The sequence below is a fragment of the Rutilus rutilus genome, assembly GCF_951802725.1.
Source record: "Rutilus rutilus genome assembly, chromosome: 16".
Lineage (NCBI taxonomy): Eukaryota > Metazoa > Chordata > Actinopteri > Cypriniformes > Leuciscidae > Rutilus > Rutilus rutilus.
In genome coordinates, this window is record NC_140224.1 from 25914835 (window position 1) to 25930403 (window position 15569).

Genomic DNA, 15569 nt, shown 5'->3' on the forward strand with positions numbered 1-15569 from the left:
TTAAGGACGAACCGATTCATTAGAATAATAGTCGTTTCTTCCCTATAGACCTTATGTAGCTCCGCCCCTTTTCAGCGCTGCGCTCATTGTCTTTTGACTTCCGGTCTGTATTTTCACAGCGTTTTGCGTGTTTATTAATGAACGGCTCGTTTTAAAATCTTCCCGGTCGATTTACATTTGTTAAGTCATCTGCTTTAAACATTACAGTCCTCATGATAACTTTCGTTAACTTTACATTAAGTAAATCCACTTAAAAAGCTAATTACTCCTGGACAGAAATGCCATATAAATATACAGAGCGACCGCAAAACGGAAGTTAAAAGACAATATTCCAAAGATGGCGGCGCCCTTGTTTCTCTGGTGCATAAGGTCTATAGAGTGGTGCAGGTTTGCCGTCACTTTGAAGGCCAACCGGCAGTTAGCATCACACTGGTTCCCTCGACAAAAACCCAATGGGATTTTGGATTATCGTAAAAAACAAGCTCTGTGATCAACAAAAGTTTATGATACTTACACGTTTTGCCCATCAAGATAAAATCATAGATGAACACAACTTTTATGACTTTTGAAGCCTAAATGCAGTCACCATAAGTAAAAAGCTAAAGGTAGGCTATAAACTACTCCCACGTCACCATCAGCTTCCCAGAAAGTTTGAGTTAGAATAGTGTATGAGAGCACAATTATAAACATAACAAGGCTGTAAAAGTGAACTGAGCTTAAAATTTCGGCGTGATGACGTTTAATCTCCTCGACTGGCTCTGTCGTCCCATTTAGTCACTTGTTATCAATAGCCTTTTTCAAGACGCGTTACAGCTTCAAAAAAAATCACGAGTGGACTAATACTGATGTATTTTATGACATAGAGTAAAACTTGAAAGTGTCTTGAGCTTGTGTTCAACACAGACCTTATTTCAGCCATTTAACAAAAACCTTATTCAAAAAACCCATCGACTTTGGGACGATGGGACCGGAAGAGCTAAAATGCTAACTCGTTTCCACGTTTTGGCCTACAAAGTGATGTCATACCTGCACCGTGTTATTGTGAGGTAGGCTATATCTGAGGCCCTGTTTACATTTGGACGATACTAAGGGGCAATTTACATGACACCATTTTCAACTAAAAACGGAAGACTTTTTATGCGTTTTGGCCGTTAATTTACACACTGTAAAAAATTTGTAACACTCCCAAATCAAAAATTTCAATTGACCGATAACATCTAAATTTTTCAATTGGCCCAAGTGAAATTCTGTAAATTCTAAAATTAAATGTACAGATTTTCACTTGGGCCAATTGAAAAATGTAGATGTTATCGGTCAATTGAAATTTTTGATTTGGGAGTGTTACAAATTTTTTACAGTGCACGACAACAGCGGTTTGTTGGCCTGAAAACGTAAACTTTTGAAAACACCCTTTTCATCTCCGTGTAAATTACAAAAACGCGAATCTTTGAAAATGGTGACATCATACACATGCATATTACTTGTTTAGTCTATAAGCTTCTTTTTTTATACATCATACGGACATCATCACAAGTGGTTACAAGAATTACACAAATCAACACAATATAACATTTTGTTCTCATGAAACATTAAAAGGTTCCTCACAACAGACTCAAGGATATGTTTTCGAAGCCTTTGTGTTAAAAGGATTTGACATTTTCTTAAAGGAAGTAAAAAGGGACTTTATATCAGAGGAGAACATTCTAAAATTGGGATTACTGTGAATGGGTTTGGGCTTTGGGAAGAAGAAATTTACCCAGAAGATAAAGTAATACTGTAGTAAAAGAATGCGTATGTGAGCGGGCGCATAGTTTTTCTTTACAAAGTGACGTCGCCAAATACTTGTCTGACATTCATAATACAGCTTTATTAGTCGTTTTCACAGATCCGTGTGAACGGGGATCATTTTGATAACATTGTCATCAGTACAAAGAAAAAAAAACATTTCCGTTTTCAGCACATCGTTGTCATGTAAACGTACCCTAAATACAGGTGTAAACAGGGTTTGAAATGGCTTTGCAAACAAGAAAAAATGTAGGGCGGGACTTGATTTTGTGATTGGATCGTAGATGGCCATTGCTGTGATGTCATTTGAGTGACAAGTTGTCCCGCCCAACATGAGTTTTAAATTTTAAATGATGTGTACGGATAAATAAGTTATAATTGGGTAATCCTTATAAACTTAAGGATTGTCAATTTTATTTTCATGGTGACTTGTATTCAGAACAGTAATAAAGATCATTCATACACATGCTAGATCTCCATCATGAACTTAAGAACTATTATTAAAATACCCACGTAGTGTGATTGCTGTCAGTGGATTTGCTGTAGCCACGCCCACAGCCGAAAAGATTGACAGGTTCAATCGTCGTCATCAACTTCCCAGCGGCAAACAGCTGCTCTCCCTGGATTTATAGCCATGTGCGGCAAATCAATGAAATAATGACAATATATCAGTGTGATGGAGCAAAAGCCTCGGAGTAGACACTTCAAGGGCATGTTTATTTTCACGAGCAGATATTTGGTACAGCGTTTACTTGATTAAAAAAACAAACTTATGATAAATCAGTACTAAGATTTCTATGCAATATAATTAGTTTTTAAAGCGTACTTGTTTGGTTTCCATATAATAATATTCATTTCTGTAAATTACTAATGGTTAATTATTGCATTAATATACATATGAAAAGCTATTTTTAAACAAACACTATAAACTGGATTCCCTTTTTGATTTGGTCCAAGCATTCCAACATTTTAAAACATTTTAAAATATATTAATTAAATAAGAGAAATATAAAATTAGGCACATCATTTGATCAGATCAGGCTAATAGGTAAAATTACAACAAAGAACATTAAAAAAATCTGGGAACTGAATTTATTCGGCACTTGGAATCACTGGGGATCACGACAAGAAGAAAAGAAATTATTATATATTATAAAATGGTCATATATTGTATGTCTATCACTGCCAGAACAAAGCACAAAATAGGCTGGATTGTATGCAAATGAACAATCATATAACTCCTATTATCAAGGTAAAAGATCATTTACACATTGTCAGTACGTTTCAGATTTAGTGTTTGATTCAAGAAAAATAGACCTTTAAAACTTTTAGAAAATGCTGTTAGTCCATTTATCTCCTTGCTTTTAACTATTGAGGTAAGAAACGGGGTTGTCCGACAGTACTGTGTGTTCATGCTTTTACTGACACACTTTACCAATCCAGGCTAATAGTCAAGAGAGTGAACAGGGACTGAGGAAGAGGATGAGAGAGTGTAGAGAGAAAACATAAATATTCCGTCCAATGCAAAAGCATTTTAAAGGGAGCACCTGTTTGAAGCAGACATGAGCAATAAAGCAAAATGGAGATTATGTGATCATCGCTCACATGCAGCCCGGCCAATCACTTGCTCAAATAGATATTCTATCTAGGACGTATCAGTAGTCGTGGCTCACACAAAACTCGCCATCGAATCCACTTTACTCCATTTTTATCGCATGCAGTGGAACATCCCTGACACTACTGATAGAAGCTTAGTGATATTTTTGGCCACGAGAAACGATCCTAATTAACTGATAAAAAAAAAGATCTCTAGCTACTAGCCACGAACAAAACAATAAAACAATTATGGGAAAACAAATGTATGCAAACACCTGCTTAGAAATGAAGAACAGCAGTCAGTTTTTAGTTTGGCACTTTCTTTGTCAGTTGCGAAAGCTTCAAACTGGGTCAGACATCTTGGGAGTTTCCACTCAGAACTCTGTTGATTTTGTTCTATGAATCAGTACTGCTCTCTTTCTCTCTTATTTGAACACATTTATACACATAAATGTGCAAATTTGTAATATCAGAGCTTGCTGTTTGCTGCGTTATTCAATGTTGACCTAATTGAACAACTGGTTGCCTGTTCTTCAAAAATGATGACTTAAGAGTTTGGAGGATTTTTATTATCTTGTGTTTTTTGGTGACAAAGGCATTTTTGGCGTGTAAAATGGCGACTACTTTGAATTCAGTCTTTGTAAACATCTTTTTAAACAAAATTTTGAATGGCTTTATCAGTACAGAAATGACTTTTTTTTGCTATAAACCAGTGAGGGTGAGTGAAGGACTAAAGGGACCACTATTGGCAGCAGGGTCTATTATTTCATAAAATGGCAATTGAAAATAACAGTCGCCATCACTTCCTGCTCTGTGCCGCCCCATCTGATTCTACTCCAAGATATGTGAAATATGTGAATAAATGACAGTTCTCCGCCTACCTACATTATATATATAGTGCATACAGTACATTACATAAGCTATATCAAATATGACCGTATCCGTATACAACGTGCTATAAATGACCAGCTATATGCAGAAAAATAGAATGGTTTAAATTACGAGAAAGTTTAACGCTCATCTAAGAGCAGCTGATGAGTTTAAGGATATGATCAACACATCCCGCTCAAGAACATCTGATCAAATTCAGCAGCAACCACAGGACTGCTTATGATCTGTGCAATACGTCGAGACACAAGCAGAGCTGTTCTTCATCCTGCAAGAAGCAATGATCAAAAACCAACATATTCCCTTTCAAGGAAAAACCTCAAAACACAAGCAAGATACTTTTAAAACCCTTCGTATCCTGGTCCTCATAAATATTACATTTATGATTACCCATCATTTGGTTGTAATGTTTAATAAATACACAGAGCTGGGTCTAGCAGATCATCTCCGAGGGTCTATCTCACTACCTCCTTGTCATCTTGTAAATAATCTAAACTGAAGTTTGGAATTTAAGGATTAATTAAATTAAATATTCTGCCATGCCTGTCTTCAGGTAAATTTGGTATGGCTTCATTTCTGAGGTTCAACTCAAAAGTTTTGACTAGCACAAAATAGATACCCTGCTGTCAATGTCCTGTTAAAGGGATCGTCTGGGATCCCCGGCCTTCTAGTTGCCTGGCACTGAGAGAATGTATCCCGATCGGCTCTTGGTGAAGTCTGGCTGTGATTGGTTGATCTTGGTTTCCACAATGACAGTGCACTTCCTCCCATTCATACTGCAGTGAATGGGGCTGAGGATGTTCACTTGTAGCTTCCTCTTCTCACTAGAAACAGAGAGAGAGAGAGAGAGAGAGAGAGAGAGAGAGAGAGAGAGAGAGAGAGAGAGAGAGAGAGAGAGAGAGAGAGAGAGAGAGTCATTGCAATACTCCATATGTTCTTGTTTGTGTTTTGGGTTCACAGAGCTCTGTGTGCTTGTCTCATCTGGTTGGCTGTTTCTGGGTGGATGGGCATTTTACACCAGACTGTCTCGCTTAGGGGATCAATGAAGCACAAGAGTAATTGGTTGAGAGCGAGAGTGGCTGAGTTTTTAGAGAACGGTGAATGGAAAACTAAAAGTTCGACTGTAACACACGCACACTCTGCATTTGAAGTCAATAGATCTAACCACTAAAAGCCTCGTTACACCTAGAAAACCCATTAGCTCCATTTATATATATAGAATTTCCACTAGTTTTTCAACTTGTTTTATTTAAACAAAGCAAAAATCTGGGTTCCAGTGAGGTAATTACAATGGAAGTGAATAAGGCCAATCCGTAAATGTTAAAATACTCACTGTTTCAATAGTATAGCCACACAACATAAACATTATGTGTGTTAACATGATTTTAGTGGAAACAATAGTTTACTAACCTTCTAAAGTTTAGAACCTTTTTTTTACACGTTTAACATAAGAATTAATGTACAGTAAATGCTTTTATAAAAAATATAAACGGCACATTTCTGCATTTAAATCTTTTAAGATATTTACTTTTAGTGTAGGTGTTTGACTAAATAAATGTCACAAATTCTGTCAAACATTGAGCTTACCAACCAAACCCAGAATATTCCTTAAATAAACTCGCAGGAAGAATTCTTTAACAATATGAAGGTTTTATCTTTGTGTTTATTATAGTAGAACCAACATCTTCTAAATTAGAAGTCTGATTCAGAAGAGTGACCTTTACCAGGCAGCTTATGTAAGAAATCCTGCAGATGATAAACTCTCCATAAGTTACTGTACCAGCAGGTTGCTCCGCCAGATGTTTCTATGGCAACCCAATGAACCCAATCATGTGGTAGGGCTGATCCAGTCAACCAGCATCAATCTCCCCTATCATTCACAATCTTATTCAAGGGTGTGAAAACTCTGTATTTACTCATTGTACTAGCTATACAGTACAATCCCTTCAGCTTCCTGTTGAGGCAGGAATGAAAGGTTAGTCGAATTGCTTGGGGTTTAGTTGAGTTTTGATTGTAGCAGCAGGGAACAACATGAAGACTGTAGATTTCCCCATACTGAGAGTCTCTCTGTGAGCCGGTATCTCTCACACAGTGCTGGTCGAGCAGACGGCTCTGCATGGCCCACTGGAAAATCAATTCTTTCCAGCCCTCCTCTCCCCTGTGCCCGTGCCCTTCACGCCAACTGACTCACCACCTTTGAGGCCTGCTCTGCTACCCAGAATAGAAGGAGTATTAAGGGAAGGTAAAAGGGGGAGGGGAAGTGAGCACTCCGGAGATGCAGAGGTAACTGGTAAATACAACTCAAGCCCATTTGTCTAGTGCCAGACAGCATCATGACTGTGTCCGTATATATCTCTACACTTTCACACGTTATTCTGGGATTCTTCAGTTAGGGGAAATTTCAAATGAAACCAACAAAAGTACTTTTGACACTTAAATCACACACTATGCATGTGTGTGTGTGTGTGTGTGTGTGTGGGTGGGTGCGTGCGCGTGTGCGTGTGCATTAGTGCTCTCAGTCGATTTAAAAAAAATGAACTAATTAATCGCAGTGTTAAGTTTTTAATATTTTTTTATATTGTAATAATTTCACATTTAATCTTAAAATTAATGTAGCAACAATATAAAGACAGTAGCCAATATTTTAAATATTTGTTTAATGGCATCTTTTTATGAAAGAAGGCATCACTAATACCGCTACTGATGTCTCTATGAAACTGATCTTTTCCCCTCAATTTTAGCCATTAATTATAGTCATTCAGCATTACAGTATAATTGAAAGCTATCATTTTTTAACATTTATTAGGCTTTAAATAATCTAACAACTTTTAATTTAAGTGAACTTAAAACAATCTTCACATAAATCCATTATAATAAATGCCACATTTACCTGTGCCTTTTAATATATATGAGCTAATTTTTTTCTACTGGCCAAGTCAGTCAAAATGCACAAAAAGTTATTGTTTTCATTGTTTTTGACCCATGTAACCTTGTAAACAGTGCTTTAAGAATTGTAGGTAGGTCTAACAGGTAGGATACCCAACATACATTAAATAAAGTTCACAAACACTTCACTGCATCAATTATAAATTAAATATATATTAATCCTTCTTAAAGCTACAAACGTTATTCAGTCAAGAGCAATGAGTGGTTTTCTCTGTCTTTTGTTCTTTGATACATTTACATACATTTAAGACTTCATTTAACTTATTTAACTGTGCTTGCGAGGATACTCGACAAAATGGGCATTTGATAATTTTGTGTGTTTTTGTCCATTCAAGCGTTGTCTGAAGCGGCTTTCTGTGCGCACGAGTCGTATCGAGTCAGGTTTTTAAAATGATTTATATTAGTTTTACAATGGGAAACCCTGTTTTATTTAATGCAGCAAAATTCATCAAGTTTAAAGTGTGACAGTGTCTCCAAATACTTTTGGACCACTTTATATTAAAATGACCATCATTGAACTGTAATGCTTTGGTTTTTTGTGTACTGGTTATAAACATGCATCCAATAGAGCAATAAAGTTGAAATAAATATTTTCTCTCTCTCAATGTCCATGAGGTCAGCAGGCCAAAAAGAGGATTTTCAAAAAGAGCCCTTAATGACACTTTCTATTCTACTGCCACAACAGCAGATGCAACTGAGGTTCAGAAAGGTGTTAAACAGTCTCTTATGATCATCTGCATCTGTATTTATCTGCAAAGCAATTTTGGCTCTAGTATATTTTGTGGGTCGAGGAGAGAGGGGAAATGGGAGGAGAGAAGAATGAATGCGTGTCTGCAACATAGTCACGCCCCACCTACAAAAATAGCAGATATGCCCTTGGGCTAATCCGTCTTCACATCCTCAAAAAAAAAAGAAAAAAAAGAAGCTACAAAGTATTATGCTTGCTGTGCACTTGAGAGAAGAGAGGCAGCACCGCAGCATCCTTTGCTTCATACCGCCCCACTCCAGTAATCAGACTGCACTGCCTTCCTCACACATACACACACACACACACACACACACACGCACACACACACACACACACACACACACACACACACACACACACACACACACACACACACACACACACACACACACACACACACACTTAGGCTGGAAGCACCTTTTTGAGGTTGCTATTATTAAACCTTGTCCTAGGGATAAGAACAGAGAGCACATCTTGTGATGGTGTAAGTGTTTTTTTTCACCATGATCCTTAAATAAAAAATAAAAAACATGGAATAAAATCAGTCAAATTATACCTCATTGATTCATTAATGAACAATTAAGCTTTGCTACATTTCATTTTCATGGGCATTTAGTTGATTTTCAATGTGTGAAATCTACCAAAAGGAGCATGACACTCATTGAAGCACCAGCACGTATGATGAATAAGCCAAGTAGATAGATTAATGTAGAAAATATAATAATTCAGTTTCCTCAAATCTCTCTGTGCAGTAAAGCCTACCCTCTAAAACTACTATTTATCAAACACAAGCAGGAGCTCTAGCTTCTAATATGTATCAGATCAGTGGCAGGGCTTCGTTGCCTCTGCTCTTTTTCACAATTTTAAGCTGTTAAGGAGGAGATTACAAAGTAGGTCATTTAGAAGAACAGGGAGAAAAGGCTTAGCAAGAAGAAATATTGATCAAAGCTGGGGCTCTTCTCAGAGAACAGCAGGCATGAATTCAAAAGATGCAAACGAGAGTGAGGAGGGGAAAAGAGATAGAGGGATGAGCAAGTAAGTGAAAATGAGAGAGCAAAAGAATAGGACAGGGAGGAAATAATGGACGGCAAAGAGGCCAGCCCTACAGGGAATACCGGAAAAATGTGTCAGGTAAGCTAAAAATGTGCTTCATGTGGTAACATCTAACCCCTTATTTACACTGCAAAAGTCTGTGGCGCATCACAGCTCCTACATGGCCACCGGATCTGAATGCTTGTGTTTATACCAGCCTCGACACGGCACGTTTCAGAAGCGTCCCGGAAGTGGCTCTCCGCACCTAGTCTATTTTGACGGACGCCGCGTCCAAATGCCAGTGTTCTCCTCCTGCTCACAGGCACTGTATGTGAAATATAGATACAAGAGAATTGATGATGTATTTTAAACGTCTAAAACACAGCTACAAATCTTTTATCCTTGTCGTTCATGGACTTTTAAGTGTATTAACTTTGTCTGTAGGCTACAGCACAACAAAGTAGGACAGCAACACAGCAATACAACAATAAACACAATTAAACCGGACAAAACATAACCATTTAGCCAACTTAACCATGGTAGAACCCCAAAAAAGAAAAACAACATTAGACAGGTAAATCTTGTGTACTCGCGAATCCAGTTGCTTTGCTTCTGAAATGGTCCTGGTGTGAGTTGGCACCGCGTCGAGGATGGAACAAAACCTTTCCGTAATGCGCCGCAGACACGTGCCACAGACATGTGCAGTATATGTAAGGGTATATTAACATGACAGCAATGCACTAAAAACAGAAAAGTTTTCCTTAGTGTTTTTTGCGTACAGACAGCAATGTTGTCAAAATCCCCGTTCACACGGATCCACGGAAATGACTAAAAACGCTGCATTGCATGCCAGGCCAGTAGTTGGCGATGCCACTTTGTAAATAAACACTACGAATCAATCATGATCTTTTGGATACAATATTACAATCTGACTGGTTAAAACGGCTTTTAAAATGTGTCAAGCGAGTTAATTAACATGCCTCTAATATGTTAAATCATATTTAACCTATGAAGTCCATTTTTCCTATGGTATATCAGCAAGATTTCAAGCTTAACAGACACCTGCAGACTTGCTCACTGACTAAAGACAGACCGCTGTGTTCCAGTAATCAGCAACTGAAGTTACAGACAGCAGGTGTTGATATGAATCAGTAATATTTGGCGCTAAATTTGCTGATAGTGTGCAGATACACTTCCTGTTGAGAGTTCACAGAGATCAAAGTGGACCCGAGATTACCTGTGCTGGAGGTTTAGAATCAATAGAACTAAATCTGATGAACAGCAGGTGTGTAGGGTGCAGTATGGACCTAATAATTTTAACATCTTCCAGACTTCTCTCCCTTTCTTTGCGAAGGTTGAGGAAAACCATTCACTGATTCACAGAAGACAATCTGCTCCTCAATGGTCAAACTACAATAGGACAGCTGGCCCATGAAAATCAGCACACTTTATACAAACACCACCCATTGTTATATACCCTGCTGGCTACTGAGGAGACATTGTCACTTCCTAAAAGAATCCCCATGGGAGCTGTATAATCAACAAAACATTTTTTGGGACAATACCCTGGGTACATTTATGGTCACTCAAAGTCATATAAAAATAATCCTGACTGGTAATGGGAGACACTTTTTAAAAACCAACAAGCTAATATCATGATATTAAGGCCTAATAGCAGGAGATCAATAGTGTTAATGCAGATTTCCCAGAGCGTGGCAGGAAGCAAGGACAGCTTAGCACTTCATTTGCAGCAAGAGGCTGTTGCTTGATCCAAGCATGACTTACCAAACGTCCAGATAATGTCTATACAGCCATAAAGCTCCTTACTGTCATTCATCAGCTTCTGAACATCAAAGTAGAGCCTCAGTAGAGGATCACTGCAAGAGGGTCAGTGTAGGTGACAAGTGAAAGAGGTTAGTTAATAAGAGATGATAGAGATGTGAAGAAAGAGAGGATAGACCGAGGAACTGAGAGGTTGAGTGAGGATGAAGGTGCTATGAGTGATTTCAGATGTTTTGCTAACTCCTGACCATTCTCCAAAACCAAGCTTGATATCAGCCAAATGAATGACAGAAAGAGGTTGACTGGACAGAAGAGAGATCGACTGTTTTTCTTATTGACTTAAAAGGCTTTTTCTTTGACTAATGTATTTCTAGCATATACACTACCGTTCAAAATTCTGGGGTCAGAAAGATTTTTTAAATGTTTTTGAAGTGCACCAAGGCTGCATATATTTAATTTAATAAAAAAAGAATAGTAAAAAATACATTTTAAAATGATTTATTCTTGTGATTGCAAACTTTTCTGCAGCCATTACTTCAGTCACATGATCCTTCAGAAATCATTCTAATATTTGGTGGTAAAAAGAAAACATTTATTAGCTATTATTAACTGTGCTGCTTAATTTTTTATTTTTTTATTTTTGTGGAAACCGTGATACAATTTTTTAGGACTTTTTGATGAATAGAATGTTCAAAGGAACGGCATTTATTTAAAAAAGAAAAAAACACATGTAACATTATTGATGTATTTACTGTCACTTTTGATCAATTTAAAGGGATACTCCACTTTTTTTGGAAATAGGCTCATTTTACAACTCCCCCAGAGTTAAACAGTTGAGTTTTACCGTTTTCGAATCCATTCAGCCGATCTCCGGGTCTGGCAGTACCACTTTTAGCATAGCTTAGCATAGATCATTGAATCGGACAAGACCATTAGCATCTCTCTCAAAAAAATGACCAAAGAGTTTCGATATTTTTCCTATTTAAAACTTGACTCTTCTGTAATTACATCGTGTACTACTAAGACCGACGGAAAATGTAAAGTTGTGATTTTCTAGGCTGATATGGCTAGGAACTATATATGTAATGATATGACGCAGCGCCTGAAAATAGTCCCCAGCTCAGTAACTTCCAACGTGACCGGGACTAAGTTTGTCTAACCTATTAGACCTATTTTCAGGCGCTGCGTCATATCATTACGCCTGCTGCACTCATGGTACGGCAGCAAAGTTTCTTGATTATTACGCAGGAATGAGAGTATAGTTCCTAGCCATATCAGCCTAGAAAATCGCAACTTTTCATTTTCCGTCGGTCTTAGTACACGATGTAACTACAGAAGAGTCAAGTTTTAAATAGGAAAAATATCGAAACTCTTTGGTCATTTTTTTGAGAGAGATGCTAATGGTCTTGTCCGATTCAATGATCTATGCTAAGCTATGCTAAAAGTGGTACTGCCAAACCCGGAGATCTGCTGAATGGATTCGAAAATGGTAAAACTCAACTGTTTAACTCTGGGGGAGATGTAAAATGAGCTTATTTCCAAAATAAGTGGAGTATCCCTTTAATGCATCCTTGCTGAATAAAAGCAAAAATTACAAAATTACAAAATGAACTAGCAAATATACACATTAATTAGCAGACATACAAATTTAAAATTTACTCCTTTTCCTCTTGGAAAACTCAACCAAAGTATTGATGACTCATCCTGCACTACACTGATTTTCATCCAATCAAACGTTCTCTAGAATGAAAATGTACCTCCTTCTAACATCACCTAAAAAAAGACTAGTATGGCTAAATATATATATAAAAAACCTACATTACGTTCAAAAAAGGAACAAATCCTTCAATAAGTATTGTACAAAATTGTGTGTGCTTTTAAATTAAATTAAATTCCTGCATTTCAATTAAGGAAGCAAACAGGAAGTAAAATGATATTCTAATTTCATTCAATTGAATTAAATCAAGTAAAATTCAAATATAAATTCATATAACTTAAGTAAGTTTAATTTTTAAAATGATGGCCTACACTACACTATAAATGTACACTATATACATAGAAAAGCCAAAAAATAACACTAATAGCTGTAATAATGAGTATTGTAGCAGTAACAAAAGCAAAATAGTCATAATAACAGCTTTAGAAATAGCACATGTAATTGTATTAGTAATAGTAAAAATAATAGTAGCAATTACAAAGACAGAAACTGTAATTATGGTAGTGGTGGTAAAGACAGCTACACAAACGTAAATGTATAAGCATTTGGTTAGTTCAATTAGTGACTGGAGAAAAAATGAGAGGACGGTAAAGTAATAGGATGTGAGGTAAAATGGCTGTGGAGACATTAGATGCAGAGCAGGTGAGAGTCACACAGACATGAGCCAACGAAGCATCCTCCCATTATCACATCTCTGGCTGGTTGGAACGCAGAGAGTAAAAGAATGTAAGACACAAGGGCAGTGGGGGTGGAGCGGTGAGAGAGAGCGAGCGAGACACAGCAATGCAGAGCTAGCACAGGAGAAAGTAGGTCAGATTCATCCACTCCAATTCAAACGCACACAAGTACAATATCATAGCCATCCACCAACACCCCAACATCCATTTAAAAACCCCAACCAGTTCGTCAGCTAAGCCTTTCCCTCCATCAGTTCAGTTCAGGATGACTAAACACACATACACATCCAGCTCATTAGAGAGCAAAACAAGCTTAATTTGACAGAGAAACAGCAATTTACTGTACATACTTGATGTATTTGAATTTTCTCCAAAGAGAATAGAAGGACAAAGTAGTTAGCAGTACAAAATATGATATAATATATAAAATATAATAATATATAAAATTAGATTATTGTGATATTGAATGTATACTCTATAAACCACAGATTTATTTTGAAGCAACACTGTCCAAAAGTGATCCCAGTGGTGAAGTTTCCTCCATGAGCTCATTGTGTTTTCGAGTGCTGTGCACATTCATTGAGCTGGTAATGCTGGATGACTGTTAATTAATTGTTCTGATTGATTGCTATGTTGTGCCTGACAGTGTTTAGTGTTCAATGTTTTACGTCTGGGGTTGTTGTTGCTCCACCTACTGGACTGGATGTTGAAGTGCAATGGCGGTTGCTACAACTTTACCGTAATTGTAATATTGTTACTGTAATCGTAATTTACCTTTACTGTAATATTGTTTATAATATTGTTTTTACTTTTAATGCAATGTAAAAAAAGGCTTAAAATGCTAAAACTTTGTAACACATTGTATATTAATATCGTTCAAAAGAGGTCGGTAAGATAAAAAAAAAAAGGATCAAAAGTGACACATTTCTAATGTAAATGTATAAACATTTCAAAGAATCCTGAAAAAAAATGTCATGGTTTAAACAAAAATATTTAGCAGCACAACTGTATTCAACATTGATGATGATAATAATATGAAATGTTTCTTAAGCAGCAAATAAGCATATTAGAATGATTTCTGAAGCATCATGTGACTGAAGACTAGAGTAATGATGCTGCAAATCCAGCTTTGACATCACAAGAATAAATTACATTTTGAAATATTTTAAAATAGAAAACAGTTATTTTAAATTTCAAATAAATTTCACAATATTACTGTTTTTACTGTATTTTTTATCAAATAAATGCAGACTTCTTTCAAATAAAAATGTATCAACTCCAAACTTTTGAATGGTAGTGTAAATACACTATAAAAACATAAAATATTATAATAAATGTCTCTTTTATGTCAATAGTGTAGAATAAAAGGTTCCACCTGCCTTAAAACTTTAAATAGTGTAAAAATCTGAAGTAAATTGTATTATGACTATTACACAAATATCACATGCATTAAACTTCACTAAAAAACAAATGCAGAGGGAACTTAACCACTGAAGCGCATATGTGTGTAAATGCACACTAGATTGCAAATTCCCACTTATTTGTTTCGCTCGGATGGGGTGAAATGAGTTTTCCCTCTGCAGGCTACTGTAAGCGACTAATTTACATACGAATTCCAGTATAATCACTGCAACAGGCAATTCATAGCAGCCTTTACCTTGAAAGGGTAGGCAAATGGAGCTATTTAGAGAAGCATCTCTCTCTCTCTCTCTCTCTCTCTCTCTCTCTCTCTCTTACTCATTAGTATTCTAAACCGGCAGGCCAACTAATGGACTAAATATCAGACAGACATGGATCGTCTAGTTGCTATGGGAACTGCATCTGCAGCACCAAGAGTGAGGTGAGGTGAGAAATACAGAGGAAAACACATGGAATGAGAAACAGAGCTAGTGCATGCAGGCTCAGAGAAAAAATGGACAAAACAGAAGAAGGAAAAGCAAAAATGAAGCACTGGAAGGACAAGAGGGCTAAAACAACTTGACAATCTGGAGGCTGAAAGAGCGTTCAGCATGAAGGATGACCTTGCTGAAGGACACAATGATTGCAGCCAGCACCTCAACACAGAGTCACTGGCAACAGACTAATGAGGCCTGAAAAAAACGTTCGCATTATTGTGCGCATTTATAATACAGCACATTAGGCACAGAGTAGCTTCCTGCCCAGCTCGATGCTGTATCATGCCCGTTTCTCATTACACTGGCGCTAGAACACACACTTAAGCCAGCCAGTGACTTTAGAATTAGAAACCTGATCCCATCAATGGAAGAAATTCACTTATGCCTCTACTCGGAAACTCTTCTCTCAGAGTCATGATTGATTTATAAAAAGAATGAAAAGTGCTGCAGCACAAGTTACGGTCTGGACAGAGACACTCTTATTATTGGTATATTTTGTGTTT

At 37.0% G+C, this 15569-nt stretch overlaps 1 protein-coding gene across 1 annotated transcript in view; it reads right to left on the minus strand.

Moving 5' to 3' along the window:
- Positions 1 to 3932: 3932 nt before the first annotated feature.
- The window catches only part of myo1d (myosin 1D), a 61974-nt gene continuing 50337 nt past the window's right edge, over positions 3933 to 15569 (minus strand). The window contains exon 22 of the mRNA XM_084433608.1: positions 3933 to 5093. Coding sequence (XP_084289734.1) covers positions 4937 to 5093 — 157 coding nt within the window. The 3' untranslated portion in view covers positions 3933 to 4936. The remainder of the gene's footprint in view (positions 5094 to 15569) is intronic.